Here is an 18737-nt window from a genome sequence, read left to right as displayed (position 1 = left end):
TATCCCATAAGAAAGCAGGATAAACTCTTTTTAATGCTGTGAATTTAAGAAGAAACATACTGTAAATGTTCTCATGAGGTATTACATAATTTAATTCAGTGTATAACTCAATCTGTGACGCTACACACACTCTCACACACTCTCACACACTCTCGCGCCTGTGCAGCAAATGTCAGAAATCCTGCCCTGGCTTCCTCTTACACACACACACACACACACACACACACACTGTTGCTAATGCGTTAGCGACCGCGCAGAGGCTTTCCCCTCTCAGCTTCTGTCAAATCTGCCCCCCCAGTCCCCTCCCACCCCACATCGTTTGCATATAAGCTTTAAAAGAGGGTGTATTGTGTGGTAAAGTGAGCGAGACGGGGGCGGGGGGTCCGGGGGGGGTGTGTGGTGGCGTTTTGGCCGTGTGAGGTGGGCGGGAGGTGTTTGGGGGGGGTGAGGGGGATGGGGGTTATGGGGGGGTGAAGTTTAGTGCTGAGGGATTGAGGCTCATGCCTCCGAGAACAAAGAGGCAGCAGCCATGTTCCTCTACAGCCACACGTAGCGCACATCACTGCAGATAGAGGGCACTGTGACACACACTCACTGTGTGCACACACACACACACACACACACACACTAACTACACACACACACACACACACACACACTCAGACTGTAAATGAATAGTGAAGTGATCTATCAGATTATGAAGGAACACATAAGGAATCATGTAGTAACTTAAAAACAGTGTTAAACAAACTAAAATACTCTGTAAAGAAACATTTAGATACTCTTATCTGGGAGCTGTGTGGTAACTTTGGTTTTTAATGAGTGCCAGTTCCATCATCATTTTTTATTTACTTAGTTGAGTAGTTGTTTCTTCTCATAACCTGGATTCGAACATTACTCAAATATTCACTATTCACTGTATACCTGTAACTCTACCTCTTCACTACTTTACTTTAACTGATGCTCTCAAACACTTTATTAAGAGACAAGAAATTCAAGTAATTAACTCTTGATGAGTTCAGCACAGCTGTTAACTGAAAGCCTGAATTCCAGGAGACTCTACCTCATAAAACTGACTGAGAAAATCCAGCAGAGATGTTCAAAACTGATCATCTGAACAAGAGGAGATACTTTATAGAATCTAAAATATAAAACATATTCTGGTTTACTAAATTTCATATGTTTGAGTTTAGTATTAACTGCCATTAATTACAATGTAGAATATTTTAAAATACTAAAAAACACTGAATTTAAGATGTGTCCACACTATTATATACACTTACTTACAATAGTTACTACACACACACTATACAAACAGACTGTATATACACATACTCTCTCTCTCTCTCTCTCTCTCTGTATCTCTCTGTATCTCTCTCTCTCTTTCTCCCTCTCTCTCTGTCTCTCTCTCTTTCAATTTTTCAATTCAACAGTGCTTTATTGGCATGAATGTAAAAGTCAACACTATTGCCAAAGCATAAAACAGAAAACAAACAATAATAATAATAATTAATAATAAATAATTAAAAGAAAGATTACATATATACAATTACACCAACAGAAATGATTATTTACAGGATTAACACTTATAATTATTATTAATGATCATTCAAATAGAAGGAAATAAGAGTGTGGAGACTTTATAAATGTGTAATAATATCAATGAATCAGTAATATTAGAAATGAGTTATAATAATTTATATTGTGTGGTTTTGTCCACACTGGTTGTCCCTCAGGTTGTGACAGTCTGTAACATATCGAGCTGCCTGAGTGATCTTTCTTTCTCTCTCTCTGTCTCTCTCTCTCTCTCTCTCTCTCTGTCTCACGTGAGCGGAAGTGAGCGTGTGTGTGCATGCCGGGTGAGGGAGCGGGTGTTTGGCAGTGTGTCGAGTGAGTGAGTCCACCGGTACGGCTCCAGGTTCGCTCTCGCGCACTGAAGGAGCCGGACCCGCGCGCTCAGAAGTCCATGCTCAGATGGACTGAAAATACTGGGCATTTACTTTGGAACTACAACCTTCATGCAAAAAAACTGGGAGGGACTGGACGACCGAGCTATAGGCAGGCTACAACGATGGAAGTGGATTCTTCCTGACCTGTCATATCGGGGACGAGTGCTTGTAATTAACAACTTAATAGCTTTTATGCTATGGCACCGTTTGACAGTTCTGGATCCTCCTGTTTCTATGGTACGAGGTATCCAGAAAGCTTGCATTGACTTTTTCTGGCATGGTTTCCATTGGCTTCCTCCTGGAGTGCTGTATCTGCCTCTGGATGAGGGAGGTCAGGGACTGATACAAATTACTGATAAGGTAAAGGCCATGAGATTACATTCAGCCCAAAGACTGCTGTATCATGATGGACATACTCCTTGGATCCAGTTTGGACTAGCAACGCTCAGAACAATGGGGGGGCTGGGCCTTGATAAAGAACTGTTTCTTATGTCTTATGATGATGTAAAGAAAATTGCCGTGCCGGGTTTTTATGGTTCTATGCTTGATGTTTGGGGTTCTTTTACCGTGGGAAGGAAAGATGGGGCTCATTTTGGGTTGGACGAACCCTTATTTTCTAATCCCCTTTTTAATTGCAATGTAAACTGTTTAAGTTCAACCGCTGCTGCTTTTATCAGAGCGAAAGTAGTCAGGGTCAGGGATACTGTGGATCTGGCTGTGGGGAAATGGCGATCAGCTGCTGAAATTAAAGCTGCTGTCGGCCTGAAATCTGAGCGCTTGGTTAATTTCTTTTTAAATGCAGTGCGAGGCTCATTTTCTCAGTCCTATCGGACTTTTTTATCCAGTTGTTTTGCTGGGGAGCCAGACTCTTTGAGTTTTCCGGAGCTGGATATCACGCCAAATGTTTTTAAGGGGGAGGAGAGTAGGGTGGGCTGTCTTCTCTCTTCTGAAGGGTTATTGAACATATCTCTCTCTAGCGCAGGGAAGAGGGCACTATATCAGAGCTGCGTGAAATCTGATTTTTTCGCTGTGTTGCAGGGGAGGGTGGACTCTAAATGGAGAACTTTTTTTTCAGTCCCTTATGAGTTGAAACCGTCATGGAGGCTTTTGTATAAGGCTCCTTTGCCTAAACGCTCTGGAGACCTTCAGTGGAGGGTGCTGCATTGTGTTTTACCTACTAATACACACGTTTCTAAAATCACTCCGGCTGTGTCTCCTCAGTGTTTATTCTGTCAGGCTCCTGATACTGTGTTCCATGCATTTATAGAATGTACCAGACTGGCACCACTTTTTGAACTTTTAAATCAGGTACTCCGAGGGATGGGGTTGACATTTACAAAAGTTCTGTTTATTTTTGGGTGTAAATACACTAAAGCTAACAGTCTTAATTGTGTTTTTGTAAATTTTTTGCTGGGACAGGCTAAATTAGCCATTTGGAAGACGTTGAGAATGAGGTCAGAAGGCAGGATTTGTGATGTTTCAGCACTGTTTAGAGCTCTGGTGGAGTCTCGGGTTCGAGCTGAGTTCTTGTTCTATCAGAGCACACGAAATGAATTGGAGTTTGAGATGAGGTGGTGTATTGCGGGGGGCTGTGTACTGGTGGAGGGAGGTGAATTATTGTTTTCGTGGTAACATGAACGATTGTATCCTTTAATTTTTGCGTAAAGGTGTGCTTGTGTTAATGCATAACTGACGTTTTTAATAAAGCGTTTTTAAAAGTCAAAAGAAAGTCTCTCTCTCTCTCTCTCTCTCTGTCTCTCTCTCTCTCTCTCTCTCTGGTGTTGATGGTGTGTTGTCTCTCTCTCTCTCTCTCTCTCTCTCTCTCTGTCTCTCTCTCTGGTCTGATGGTGTGTTGTGTCTCTCTCTCTCTCTCTCTGTCTCTCTCTGTCTCTCTCTCTCTCTCTCTCTCTCTGTCAATTCAATTCAATTCAACAGTGCTTTATTGGCATGAATGTAAAAGTCAACACTATTGCCAAAGCATAAAACAGAAAACAAACAATAATAATAATTAATAACAAATAATTAAAAGAAAGATTACATATATACAATTACACCAACAGAAATGATTATTTACAGGATTAACACTTATAATTATTATTAATGATCATTCAAATAGAAGGAAATAAGAGTGTGGAGACTTTATAAATGTGTAATAATATCAATGAATCAGTAATATTAGAAATGAGTTATAATAATTTATATTGTGTGGTTTTGTCCCTCAGGTTGTGACAGTCTGTAACATATCGAGCTGCCTGAGTGATCAGCTCTCTCTTCTCTCCCAGTATATACTGGAGCTTCTCAGAGTCTGAGCAGAGCTGGAACTCAGGGCAGACTCTGCTCGTTCTCTGGTAGAACCGGGTTCTCACAGACTCATATCTAGAACATTCTGTGAGGAAATGCAGCTCTGTCTCCACCACTGCGAGATCACAGTGAGAGCACAGCCTGGCCTCTCTGGGAGCCCAGCTCTGTCTGTGACGCCCAGTTTCTACAGCCAGACTGTGCTCACTGAGTCTGTACCTGGTGAGGATCTTCCTCAGTGACCTCTCTCTGAGAACTGTGAGGTATGGGGCCAGTGTGTAATCACGATTGAGGGCTGTGTAGCATTGCAGTTTGGATTGTTGTTGTGTAGTGTGGGTCCAGTGTGTGAGGTAGTGTTGTTGTTGTTGGGTTATGATTTGGTTGGGTCTGATGGTCTGAGTGAGTGTGTGGTGAGGATATCTGTTGTCAGTAATGTTGTTGGGTTTTAGGTCACTGAGGTTGAGGACCAGCTGGCTGAGGGGACTCCGCTCAATGTTGAGCTCCTGTTCGGACAGTGCTTGGTAGTGCAGTGACTGGGGGTCACTGGATTTTATGTGCTTCCAGAATTTTAGAGCTCGTTTCTGTATGGTGATGAGGAGGGGGTACTGACCTAGCTCAGCCCTGCAGCCGTTATTGGGGGTCTTTCTCTGCACGTGCAGAATGCTCTTACAAAATTCTGTGTGCAGAATTTCAACCGGATGTTTGTCCCAACTGGTGAAGTCGTTTTGTGCCAGGGGTCCCCACACCTCACTGCCATACAGGGCTATTGGTTCTATAACAGATTTAAAAAGTTTGATCCATTTGATCTGTCTCTCTCTCTGGTCTGATGGTGTGTTGTGTCTCTCTCTCTCTCTCTCTCTCTCTCTGTCTCTCTCTCTGGTCTGATGGTGTGTTGTCTCTCTCTCTCTCTCTGTCTCTCTCTCTCTCTCTCTCTCTGGTGTTGATGGTGTGTTGTGTGTGTTTCTCTCCTGCAGGATTCAGAAGGAACTGGCTGAGATAACTCTGGATCCTCCTCCTAACTGCAGGTAGGGCTCTGAGCTCTTTATTAAAATCTTTATGGGTTTATTGTTGTTTAATATCGAGTGCTGGAGCGAGAGCAGCTCTGCTGTTCAATACAAACTACTGCACTCGCTTTAAACACTTAACTCTCACAAGTACGGGGTAGGTGTGAACTGTGCGGTGTTTGGTGCGTCTATGGCAGGGGTGTCCAAACTACGGCTTGCGGGTCATTTGCGGCCCGTTTCCTTTTTTGGAGCGGCCTGCGAGGTATTTTAGAAATAGAATGAAAGTTGACCCGCTGTTAAGCAGGTTTTTATAATGTGAGATTCAAAGTTTGAACTAGGTGTCAGAAACGGGCAAAAGAGTCTAAATGCGGAGAGGGTGCGCGTTTATCTGTTTAAATAAGAGTCTGTATATCTATATATTTTAGTTTCAGGGTTTCTGTGTTTATTAGTGTCTATTAGTGTTTATTAGTGTCTATTAGTGTTTATTAGTGTTTATTAGTGTTTATCTGTATAAATAAGAGTCTGTATATTTATATATTTTAGTTTCAGGGTTTCTGTGTTTATTAGTGTCTATTAGTGTTTATTAGTGTTTATTAGTGTTTATTAGTGTTTATCTGTATAAATAAGAGTCTGTATATTTATATATTTTAGTTTCAGGTTTTCTGTGTTTATTAGTGTCTATTAGTGTTTATTAGTGTTTATTAGTGTTTATTAGTGTTTATCTGTATAAATAAGAGTCTGTATATTTATATATTTTAGCTTCAGGGTTTCTGTGTTTATTAGTGTTTATCTGTATAAATAAGAGTCTGTATATTTATATATTCTAGTTTCAGGGTTTCTGTGTTTATTAGTGTTTATGTGTATAAATAAGAGTCTGTATATTTATATATTTTAGTTTCAGGGTTTCTGTGTTTATTAGTGTCTATTTGTCACAGTTTAGCCTTTGTCTGTCTTCTGTTTCTCCCTCGTTTGGTCTCTTGTGCTCCTGCCCCTCTGTTTTCCTGTCAGTGTTCACAGCCATGTGCTATTGTTGTTGTTAGTATTTGTCTCCACCCTAGCTCCGCCCCAGCCCTGCCCTGTAGCATCAGTGTTCTCACCTGTGTCCTGTTTGTAACCCCGCCCCCTCGTCTTCCTAGCCCAGGTGTTTCTCACTCTCCTCTTGTATTTAAGCCCGTCTGTTAGAATGTTCAGTGTCGAGTATTTTGTATTTTGTATCCTGTATTTTGTATCCTATATCCTATATCCTTGGTCTGTATGTATCCTTGCTGCCCGTATGTTTCCTAGTCCTAGTTTCTTAGTCTGTGTTTCTTAGTTTGTTATTATCCAAGTCTTGTTTTGCGTATCCCGTGTTTTGTTTGTTTTGATTTAAGTTATCTTGTTTATTTATAATAAATATCTTTGCACTTACGTCCTCCTCCTCCATCCCTCCGTCTCCCGTGTAACATAATACTCGACCTAAATTATGGACGTAGCAAGGTGGCAGGCTACGAGGAAGGCGGACCTCGAATATCTGCGGTTCCTCGCCGAGCAAATTCGGGGAGATGAACCGCTCCCGGCGCCTCTCCTTGGCTTGGAGCTCGTCAGCCCAGCTCCAGCTAAGCTAGCTAGCCTGCTAACTCCACCGCGCTCTCAAGCCCGGCCGCCTTCCAGCTCTCAAGCCCGGCCGCCTTCCAGCTCTCAAGCCCGGCCGCATTCCAGCTCTCAAGCCCGGCCGCCTCTGACCCAGTTCCCGCGGCCCCGGCCGCCTCTGACCCAGTTCCCGCGGCCCCGGCCGCCTCTGACCCAGTTCCCGCGGCCCCGGCCGCCTCTGACTCTGTGCCCGCTGTTACCCCAGTTCATGTGCATGGGGGTCCAGCCTCTGCTCCTGTGCCTACTCCCAGGTCACGAGCTCCTAGACCCGCCGCGCCTGCTCAAGCTGCACCCGCCGCGCCTGCTCAAGCTGCACCCGCCGCGCCTGCTCAAGCTGCACCCGCCGCGCCTGCTCAAGCTGCACCCGCCGCGCCTGCTCAAGCTGCACCCGCCGCGCCTGCTCAAGCTGCACCCACTGCTCCAGCCTCAGCTCCAGCTCAAGCACCAGCAGCACCCGCTGCTCCAGCCTCAGCTCCAGCTCAAGCACCAGCAGCACCCGCTGCTCCAGCCTCAGCTCCAGCTCAAGCACCAGCAGCTACCGCTGCTCCAGCCACAGCTCCAGCTCCAGCACCTGCTGCCACAGCTCCAGCTCCAGCACCTGCTGCCACAGCTCCAGCTCCAGCACCTGCTGCCACAGCTCCAGCTCCAGCACCTGCTGCCACAGCTCCAGCTCCAGCACCTGCTGCCACAGCTCCAGCTCCAGCACCTGCTGCCACAGCTCCAGCTCCAGCACCTGCTGCCACAGCTCCAGCAGCTCCCGCTGCTACAGCCTCAGCTCCAGCTCCAGCAGCTCCCGCTGCTACAGCCTCAGCTCCAGCACCAGCAGCTCCCGCTGCTACAGCCTCAGCTCCAGCACCAGCAGCTCCCGCTGCTACAGCCTCAGCTCCAGCACCAGCAGCTCCCGCTGCTACAGCCTCAGCTCCAGCACCAGCAGCTCCCGCTGCTACAGCCTCAGCTCCAGCACCAGCAGCTCCCGCTGCTACAGCCTCAGCTCCAGCACCAGCAGCTCCCGCTGCTACAGCCTCAGCTCCAGCACCAGCAGCTCCCGCTGCTACAGCCTCAGCTCCTGTGTCTGCAGTGCCTGCCGCTCATGTGGTACCCACTGCCTCTGACCCTGTGCCCGCGGCTCCGGCCGCCTCTGACCCTGTGCCCGCGGCTCCGGCCGCCTCTGACCCTGTGCCCGCGGCTCCGGCCGCCTCTGACCCTGTGCCCACTCCCAGAACTTTGTATACCCCCAGGCCTGCCCCAAGGCCCCCTGTCTTTGCCCCCAGAACTGTGCCCAGGCTGGCTCCTTGGACTTCCGTACAGACTTTCGCCAGTCCTGGGCACCCACCAATGTTTGTTCCCGTGTCTCTCCCTGTCCTGGTCCCGGTGTCTGTGTTTGTTCCCATTCCTGTCCCCGGTGGTTTTCCTGTTCCCGTCCCTGTCACTGTGTTTGTGTCCGTCCCTGTCCAGGTATTTGTTCCAGTTCCCCGGTCCAGTTTTGTCCAGCCCCCTGTCCAGTCTCAGCCCCGTGTCCAGCCTCCTGTCCAGCCCTGTGTCCTGTCCCCTGTCCAGTCTCAGTCTCCGTTCCCTGTCCAGTCTCCGTCTCCTGTTCGGTCCCCTGTCCAGTCTCTGTTTCCGTCCACAGTCCAGTCCCTACCCTCTGTCCAGTCTAAGCCCCTAGCCCAGTCTATGTTCTCCTCCACAGTCCAGTCTCTGTCCCAGTCTAATGTCCAGTCTCCGTTCGTGTCCCCTGTCCAGTCCCTGTTCCCTCTCTCTCGGCGCCTCTGGTAGTGGCGCCGTTGAGGGGGGGTAATGTCACAGTTTAGCCTTTGTCTGTCTTCTGTTTCTCCCTCGTTTGGTCTCTTGTGCTCCTGCCCCTCTGTTTTCCTGTCAGTGTTCACAGCCATGTGCTATTGTTGTTGTTAGTATTTGTCTCCACCCTAGCTCCGCCCCAGCCCTGCCCTGTAGCATCAGTGTTCTCACCTGTGTCCTGTTTGTAACCCCGCCCCCTCGTCTTCCTAGCCCAGGTGTTTCTCACTCTCCTCTTGTATTTAAGCCCCTCTGTTAGAATGTTCAGTGTCGAGTATTTTGTATTTTGTATCCTGTATTTTGTATCCTATATCCTATATCCTTGGTCTGTATGTATCCTTGCTGCCCGTATGTTTCCTAGTCCTAGTTTCTTAGTCTGTGTTTCTTAGTTTGTTATTATCCAAGTCTTGTTTTGCGTATCCCGTGTTTTGTTTGTTTTGATTTAAGTTATCTTGTTTATTTATAATAAATATCTTTGCACTTACGTCCTCCTCCTCCATCCCTCCGTCTCCCGTGTAACACTATTAGTGTTTATTAGTGTTTATTAGTGTTTATTAGTGTTTATCTGTATAAATAAGAGTCTGTATATTTATATATTTTAGCTTCAGGGTTTCTGTGTTTATTAGTGTCTATTAGTGTTTATTAGTGTTTATCTGTATAAATAAGAGTCTGTATATTTATATATTTTAGCTTCAGGGTTTCTGTGTTTATTAGTGTTTATCTGTATAAATAAGAGTCTGTATATTTATAAATTTTAGCCGCAGTGCTTCAGTCTCCTGTGTGTAATTATGGGATGTGGACGGTTTAAAGTACAGTATTATGCAAGACCTTCATCAGCACACAAAACCAACACCCACCAATAAACCACCACAGAACAATAGCTCTGCTCTGAGGGATTGATTTGCATGTTAAATAACTACAGAAACACTTAAAGAATAATCCTGATTCTCTGCTCGCTGTCGGGGGACGGAGCGTGAGCTGAACTGCAAGCTGATTGGATTTAAACCTTTTAGAATTGGATTTTTTTGGATTATATTATTTGCCGAGGCTTTTCGCTGTGTGTATAATGGGATCTTATTCAATGAGCTAATGAAGTGCAGAATTCACACATACAGTACATGGGCAAAAGTACCGGGACAGCTGTTACTCCAGAGATTCTTCTAAAATTAAGAGTATTATTAGTAAGAATGAGCCCTATTTTAGCATTTTCTACACAGCTTGATTTACGGCATGAAAATGTGACTTTGCTATCGTAACGTCAGGAAAAGTACACCTTGCTCGGCTCAAAACGCTGTGCAAAAGTCATGTACTAATTCTATATTTAATTAATCATGGGTGTGGTTAATTTTGTGCATAATGTGAAATAATAATAAACCAATCAGAGTGTCTGATAATTGCTCATTATTCTCTTTAAGAGTAGAAACATGTGAGCTCTGACTTCTCTCTGGCAGATTGCTATTTTAACGGTGCAGCTACCTGGACGTGTGTTATTTTATTTAGTATTCTGTTTATTGTTGATGTAAAAGTTGGGTTTGTGCTGCTGTGTGTGTTTATGTGTGCGTGCCGAGATAGCAATGATCGTCTGATTGTTGATATATACAACGCAGGAGGAAGGAGTGAAAATAGACTGTTGGCAGAGGTTTAAGATAGCAGTGAGCACTGAAAATAAGGATAAAATACTCTTAAATAATCAAATACCTGATTTTTTTTCTTCAGGTTTATCCTGTTCATTTGATTATAGCGCCACCATGTGGAGTAATGAAGCATTAATTTTATTAAGTCTAATTGAAGAGTTTGGAGCAGATAAGTTTCAATGAACTATCAATAAAATATCCCTATTTGATGGCACATATTGATAATGTATCGCAAAAATAAATTATACAATATATCATAATATTGATATATTGTCCCACCCATATACCCCTACTGTGGTGTACTGAACTGGATATTACAGCACATCCTCCATATCATCCCACAACATACCTTCAGCACACGATTTAAACACACACACACACACACACACACCTTCTCTGAACAGGGTCACCCAGCTGTATCACACAGTGTCATTCAGAGCAGTGTGAGGGTAACGGAGTGTGGCGGCTGCAGGTTGCTGGGGGTGAACGTGCACTAACTGCCTGATCTCTCTTTCTTTAGCTGCTTTTTTACCATTTTTCAGCTTTTTCTGCTCTTTTTCTTTCTCCTTTCTGCTCTGCCAGCTTTCAGCTTTCTTCACATATATTATTTTTGGTCTTTTGGTTATTCTTTTCTTGTTTAAAGACGACAAATAAAAGATAAATGCACTATTTGAGCTTAGATCGGGCCCAAAAAATGACCTATAAACCTGTGTTTTTGTGAGCCTGAGCCTGATTTAAACAAGCCATTCTTTGAGTAAGTAAAGCGTTTAAACTGAGCTTTTTAAAAAACATTTTAGGGGCTGTTTGAATGAGCAAAAATCTGTTTAGAATGATGTTAATTAACATTGCAACACTGAAGAAGCATAGACCTGTTACTTAAGATAAATGTTTATTAAGAACAGATATCCCCGAGTTTGTGTATTTGCAGCGTTTCTCCATCTGTTTGGTTTGGTTTCATACATGCATAAACCTAAACCCACCAAAATGTGCACCAATAAACCATGCGAGCACATCAGGGTCTCCACTGATTGGTCAGAGCTGTCTGGTGCGCGAGTAGTATATCTGTATATCTGTATATCTGTGCAGTGTGAAGCTGATTTAACACAGAACACTGAAAATTTCCTGCTGCGCTTATAAACACAGTGTTTTCAATGGGACGTGCAGCACAGATGTACATAAATACATGCACAGTAAACAGAGTTGCACGGCTGCAAGCAGTGAACGCAGCACAGACTGTGCTCAGTGTGTAAACAGCATGGAGCAGCAGCAGAGGCAGCATTTGTTTATAGCTGTGGTAATTAGCTTTATCTGGCTAATATATATATATATATATATATATATATATCAGATTAAACTGTGTCTTATCAGCAGTTTAGCTCAAATAAAAGGAGTATATTTGTCTGTTTTAACCAAACCAAATAGTGCTGGTGTAAAAACACCCTTATATACTGTACCTGTTTACATGGAAGTGATTGGAGTCTAAAATGTTAAACAGCTGATTTTCTGAGATGCAGAAGTCTCCTTTTCTCCTTGATTATTGATTATTGTTTTGTGACTCTTTCGCGATGCATAAATAATGGAGGATGAATGAACTCTGAGTTTCACAGTATCTCAGTATCTGATGAAGATCTCCTGCTGATAGTTTTGTTGTGGATGCAGTCTGAGGCTGCGGTGGTGTAAAAATCACTGGCGTGTTAGATTTGTTAAAGACTCGGGTCGAACTCGTTCAGACTCCCGCTGCTGCAGGTAAATGGATGTGTTTCTGGGGAAATGCTGCTCTGCTTCTCTCATTTTTACATTTTTAATCCTGAGTCTCTGTGGATTTCATACCCTGCTTACTTACGACTGGAAAACACACTGAGATACTGAGATACACTTTCCAGAGCTGGAGCTGCATACAATCAACCACATTACACCAATTACATCCTTTAATTTAGTCCAATTAACTCGGTATCTGTATTAAAATAAGCACAAAGCACAGAATATACGATCATTTTACAACCAAACACCATCATAATTCAGATGAGCAGATCAATGATCATCCGTTTGTAAATGTTAATGTGTGATAAAATGAGTGGAAAAATGTTAAGACAGAAAGAGAGATAGACTCGATTTGATCTCCTCTCGACCCCAAAACATCAAACCTGCTCTGATTCTCCTCCTCTTTTTACTCTCTCTCTCTTTTTTAATGTTCTCAGCGCTTTTTCAGCACGCTTTGATGGCCATCATGGGATTGGATTTGAATGGAATTGTGTCTATCCTGTGTCTGTGTGTGTCTGTGTGTGTGTGTGTGTCCTGTGTGTGTGTGTGTTTGGGGGTTTCCTGAAAATCCTTTGTTTTGGTTTCTTACACCAGCTGTTTGAACAATTAATACATTAATTGTATTAATACATCTTTAAACACAAACACACACTGGAGCTGTACGATTATCAGACTTATTTCTATCGTTTTTACTTATACTGTGCTCACATTACACGAATAGGCTGGAGATAGAGCGAGGTAGAGAGAAGTAGAGTGAGGTACTGTGACGTACAGTGAGGAATTATGAGGTAGAAAGAGAGCAAAGCAGAGCAATACAGAGTAAGGTTGAGTGAGAAATTGAGGTAGAGTGAGGGAAGAGTAAGTTATAGTGAGGTAAAGTGTGGTAGAGCGATGTACAGTAAAGGTAGAGTGAAGGTAAAGTGAGGTAAAGTGAGGTAGATGTACAGTAAGGAAGAGTGGTGTGCAGAGAGGTAGAGTGAGGTAGAGTAAGAATAGAGTGAGGTTAGAATAAAGCACTCGGCCCTTTAATCAGGCATTTAAATGTCTTTTTAAAAGGTAAATAAGAGTGTTTGTTTTTCTGGGATTAAAAGTGTGAATTCTGCTGTAACTGGAAATATCTGCACTGATAAACTGTGCTGGACTGAGGAGCACAGCTTTCTACACCTGCTCACGTTTACAAGCACGTGCCCAACCATGTGGATGGAGGTCATGCTGCAGTTACCTTGTGTTTACTCCTGCCCCTCCCTCTTATGCTTCTCAGGCAGCAGCAGCCGGTCACTCACACAGACACAGAGACAGCGCTGTGTACCTACTTCTTCTTGTGTCAAAAATCAAAACTTTGCAACATGACGTGTTTGATTTAATTGCCTTAAGTGACATCACACGTCCTGTGATGTGACTATTGCACATGCACACATCGCAATAATGAGGCCTAAACGATAAATCGAGCAGCTCTAGTAGACCTACATACATTGAGGTAGAATGAGAGCAGAGTTAAGTAGAGCGAGGAAGAGTGAATTTAGGTATGTTTAGCTGTGATTTATTAGATTAAATGATTAAATGATCATTATTATCCCCATTAAGGTTTATGGTCATCAGATGATCAACAGTGTGAAATATTGATAAGATGGTTTAAGTAAAGTGTGAGAGAAAGGAAGAGGTTACTCTCTCTCTCTGTCTGTCTGTCTGTCTCTCTCTCTGTTGTGTGGTGATAAATCTGGTCTGAATTTGATGTTGTAAGCTGTGGGATTATAGTTATTCATATAATGTCATCATAATTACAGAGCTGACCAGGACTTTTATTCCCATTGTCAGATAAATAACAGTGCAGGTCAGGAGCGGCTGATTATAGCTGTGTCTGCCAGCGGAGAGAGAGATAAAGAAAGAGAGAGAGAGAAAGAGATAAAGAGAGAGAGAGAGAGAGAGAGAGAGAGAGAGAGAGAGAGAGAGAGATGTTTCTGCATTAATTATGGTCTATTGTAGACTCTATAGTCGGTTACTGACGAATCTGAGAGTGAAAGATAGAGATTACTAAACAGGGTCATTTCTGTTATTGTATGATGGGTGGGAAAATATATCGTTATTGCGATATATCGTATAATATCAATATGTGGCATCAAATATAGATATTTTTGTTGTTCTAGAGCTAATCTGAAGCTTCATAAAGTTTGGAGGTCTGTAGTAATCAGGGCAGTCCTGATGAGAAACAGTTTCATCATTATAATGTTTTTGATGGTTTTTGGAGTATTTTTTTCTTTACTTAGTTGAGTAGTTGTTTCTTCTCATAACCTGGATTCGAACATTACTCAAATATTCACTATTCACTGTATACCTGTAACTCTACCTCTTCACTACTTTACTTTAACTGATGCTCTCAAACACTTTATTAAGAGACAAGAAATTCAAGTAATTAACTCTTGATGAGTTCAGCACAGCTGTTAACTGAAAGCCTGAATTCCAGGTGACTCTACCTCATAAAACTGACTGAGAATGTACAGCTCTGGAAAAAAATAAGATTTCACTTAAAAATGATGAGTTTCTTTGATTTTACCAAATTAAAAACCTCTGGAATATAATCAAGAGGAAGATGGATGATCACAAACCATCAAACCACCAAACTGAACTGCTTGAATTTTTACACCAGGAGTAAAGCAGCATAAAGTTATCCAAAAGCAGTGTGTAAGACTGGTGGAGGAGAACATGATGCCAAGATGCATGAAAAAAACTGTGATTAAAAACCAGGGTTATTCCACCAAATATTGATTTCTGAACTCCTAAAACTTTATGAATATGAACTTGTTTTCTTTGCATTATTTGAGGTCTGAAAGCTCTGCATCTTTTTTGTTATTTCAGTCATTTCTCATTTTCTGTAAATAAATGCTCTAAATGAGAATATTTTTATTTGGAATTTGGGAGAAATGTTGTCTGTAGTTTATAGAATAAAACAACAATGTTCATTTTACTCAAACATAAACCTATAAATAGCAAAATCAGAGAAACTGATTCAGAAACTGAAGTGCTGTATATATGTTAAAGTTGATAAAAACTTATATTATTATTATTGGTCTGGACTACAGGCCTACTTCTTCTGTGCAGCCATGCTGTAGTGATGGATGCAGTATGTGGTTTAGCATTGTCTGGCTGAATAATGCAAGATATTATACAGTGAAAGTAAAAGGATAAGGATAATACAAGTATACATAATTCACATAGCTTATAGAGAGAGGGAGGGTGATAGATAGAGAGAGAGAGAGAGAGAGAAAGAGAAAAAGAGAGAGAGATTGAGTGGTTCTTCAGAGTGATTCTCCTGAGTCGGCTGGGTGTAACATTTAGGATTCAGTTACCGTAACGCCATTCACCTTCCAGAAAGGTGACCACAGGAAAGATCTCTCTCTCTCTCTTTCTCTCTCTCTCTCTCTCTCTCTCTCTCTCTCTCTCTCAGCTCTGTGTTTCGGGCCCCTTGGCCCCGGGGGGGACGGGCTGTAATTGGGCTCTGGTTGTGATTAAAGGCCGGCGTGTGTCTGGATCAGATCCAGGCGATGCAGATCCTCCCCACAGTCCTCTGACGGCTCTCAGACCAGACAGGGGGATTATGGGTAAGGCGAGTGTGTTTGTTTTGGCTCTGTGGGCTGAAATGTAAACCCTGGCTATGAACCGAAAGCCGCAGGATAAACGCTTTAAATTCACTCGTCATTCACCAGCTGTGTAAAACCACACGCAGGTACCCACTCCATAATAAATACAGTATATCGACTAAGAAACTGGCACATAATTTATCATTTCTACTGTTTTATCTGAGTTTTTATCCTTTAAAACTCTTTCTAATAAGAACCAGATCCTGATTTTTGTCATTTGTTGGAGTAATGGTCTCTAATGTCGAGAGAAAGCTTTGATTGCACAGTTCCACACTTCCACTGCTTCACACCTCGCTGCTGAGGTGCTATAATATATCTGCCATATCCTCGCTGTCCAATCAAAAGCAAGTACAGCTCTGGAAAAAAATGAGAGAACTTAAAAAAAAACATGATTTTTCTTTGATTTTACCAAATTAAAAACCTCTGGAATATAATCAAGAGGAAGATGGATGATCACAAACCATCAAACCACCAAACTGAACTGCTTGAATTTTTACACCAGGAGTAAAGCAGCATAAAGTTATCCAAAAGCAGTGTGTAAGACTGGTGGAGGAGAACATGATGCCAAGATGCATGAAAAAAACTGTGATTAAAAACCAAACAGGATTATTCCACCAAATATTAATTTCTGAACTCTTAAAACTTTATGAATATGAACTTGTTTTCTTTGCATTATTTGAGGATTTTTACTTTCTGGATCTGGACTACCCACCTCTGTGTGTAAGTAACTATAGGTTTAAATAGGATCTCCGGTGGATTTGGTGTTTTACAGAGCCTCTAAGACTAGGTCAGTGGCTGAACTGCACTTATCAGGGCATTATTACACATGTTGTAAAGTAACATATGACATTACAAAGACTGTTATTAGTGTAAAAATGTCTTTATTTTAAAACATTTTTAACTGTTGTTCGTCTCGATGCCTCCTGGTGTCACAGTGCTGTTAGCCAATCAGAGGCGATATGCTTGCATGTGTGAATATTCATGAGCAAGAGCTGCAATCCTATCGTTTCTTCCCCTTGCCCACTCCTCCACCGGACTAAAGCAGTGTTATAATGCATCACCGGAGCACTTTTTTCACACACAAACCAAAGATGGAATGACACATTTAGTATAATTTTCATGTATTTAATAGTAATCTACAATGTAAGAAAGTAAATTAAAGAATTAAAGGAAAAAACTGAGAAAAATAATGAGAAGGGGTGTGTTTTGAGTTTAGACTGGTACTGTATGTTTGTGTATGTGTGTGTATATTTGTATATATGGGAGGTAGTGATAGTAATAGTCTGTTCTGTAAATATATACAATAGGTTTATGGCGTTCGTTCCCTGAAGGAAATGCTGATTGATTATTTAATATCTCAGACGAGCTTCCCCGGCTCTGATAGGTTAAACTGGTCTCTGCTGTGGGACCAGCGCCAAAATCTCACCACCACCACCACCACACCCTGCCCCCCCCTGGATTATATAACCCCACCGGGGCAGCTGCCATAATTACATCATAAACGTTTGGATCTCAGCTTCTCCAGCTGCGGCCTGAACACCTGAGGGGAGAAACCCTAAACCAATTACCTGCACACACTCGTACACACACACACTCACACACACTTGTACACACACACGCCTTGTCGGGGAAAATGGGTAATGGCGTTTTTATTAAGAGGAGTTTGTGAGTTATTGGGTTACCTGTTGGTGGAATGTGTGGTGGTCTGGGTTCTGGACGAGATCAGGAGAGAGATGATGAATGTGTTTGTAGAGCTGTTACAGATCTACCACCCTGTTACAGATCTACCACCCTGTTACACACCTACCACCCTGTTACACACCTACCACCCCGTTACAGATTTACCACCCTGTTACAGATCTACCACCCTGTTACACACCTACCACCCCGTTACAGATTTACCACCCTGTTACAGATCTACCACCCTGTTACACACCTAGCACCCTGTTACACACCTACCACCCCGTTACAGATTTACCACCCTGTTACAGATCTACCACCCTGTTACACACCTACCACCCTGTTACACACCTACCACCCCGTTACAGATCTACCACCCTGTTACACACCTACCACCCTGTTACACACCTACCACCCCGTTACAGATTTACCACCCTGTTACAGATCTACCACCCTGTTACAGACACACCTACCACCCTGTTACAGATCTACCACCCTGTTACAGATCTTCTACCACCCTGTTACAGATCTTCTACCACCCTGTTACAGATCTACCACCCTGTTACACACCTACCACCCCGTTACAGATTTACCACCCTGTTACAGATCTACCACCCTGTTACACACCTACCACCCTGTTACACACCTACCACCCTGTTACACACCTACCACCCCGTTACAGATTTACCACCCTGTTACACACCTACCACCCTGTTACACACCTACCACCCTGTTACACACCTACCACCCCGTTACACACCTACCACCCCGTTACAGATCTACCACCCTGTTACAGATCTACCACCCTGTTACACACCTACCACCCTGTTACACACCTACCACCCCATTACAGATTTACCACCCTGTTACAGATCTACCACCCTGTTACAGATCTACCACCCTGTTACACACCTACCACCCTGTTACACACCTACCACCCCGTTACACACCTACCACCCTGTTACACACCTACCACCCTGTTACAGATCTTCTACCACCCTGTTACAGATCTTCCACCCCATTACACATCTACCAAAACAGACACCTGCAAACTTTACTTATTTCACTAACTTACTGAACACTGAAAGTGGTCAGAGATGCAGCCAAGAGACCCATGATCACCCTGGAGGAGCTGCAGAGATCCACAGCTCAGCTGAATCAGGAGATTCTGTCCACAGGAGAACTACAAGTCCTGCTCTCTACAAATCTGGTCTTTATGGAAGAGCGGAAGAAGAAAACCATTGTTGACAGAAAGACATAAGAAGTGCTGTTTGCAGTTTGTAGCTTGTAGAAACACAATGTAGAAACAACATATTTTCGACCAGTTCTGCCAAATGTGCAGTTTCCTTTCCC

At 43.1% G+C, this 18737-nt stretch overlaps 1 protein-coding gene and 1 long non-coding RNA gene across 4 annotated transcripts in view; both read left to right on the top strand.

Moving 5' to 3' along the window:
- Nucleotides 1-18737, top strand: part of ube2e3 (ubiquitin-conjugating enzyme E2E 3 (UBC4/5 homolog, yeast)) — a 36375-nt gene that overhangs the window by 9185 nt on the left and 8453 nt on the right. For all 3 annotated transcript variants that reach the window (XM_049484851.1, XM_022664371.2, XM_049484850.1), the window contains one exon: nucleotides 5222-5272. In XM_049484851.1, coding sequence (XP_049340808.1) covers nucleotides 5222-5272 — 51 coding nt within the window. The remainder of the gene's footprint in view (nucleotides 1-5221; nucleotides 5273-18737) is intronic.
- Nucleotides 1436-4263, top strand: LOC125804943 (uncharacterized). The gene is made up of 2 exons (XR_007441162.1): nucleotides 1436-1736; nucleotides 4172-4263. It is a non-coding gene; the product is annotated as an uncharacterized LOC125804943 (long non-coding RNA).

The sequence above is a fragment of the Astyanax mexicanus genome, chromosome 11 (genome assembly GCF_023375975.1).
Source record: "Astyanax mexicanus isolate ESR-SI-001 chromosome 11, AstMex3_surface, whole genome shotgun sequence".
NCBI classification, from domain to species: domain Eukaryota; kingdom Metazoa; phylum Chordata; class Actinopteri; order Characiformes; family Acestrorhamphidae; genus Astyanax; species Astyanax mexicanus.
The sequence above is the reverse complement of the archived record's forward strand: the minus strand, read 5'-3'. Positions and strand labels throughout refer to the sequence as shown.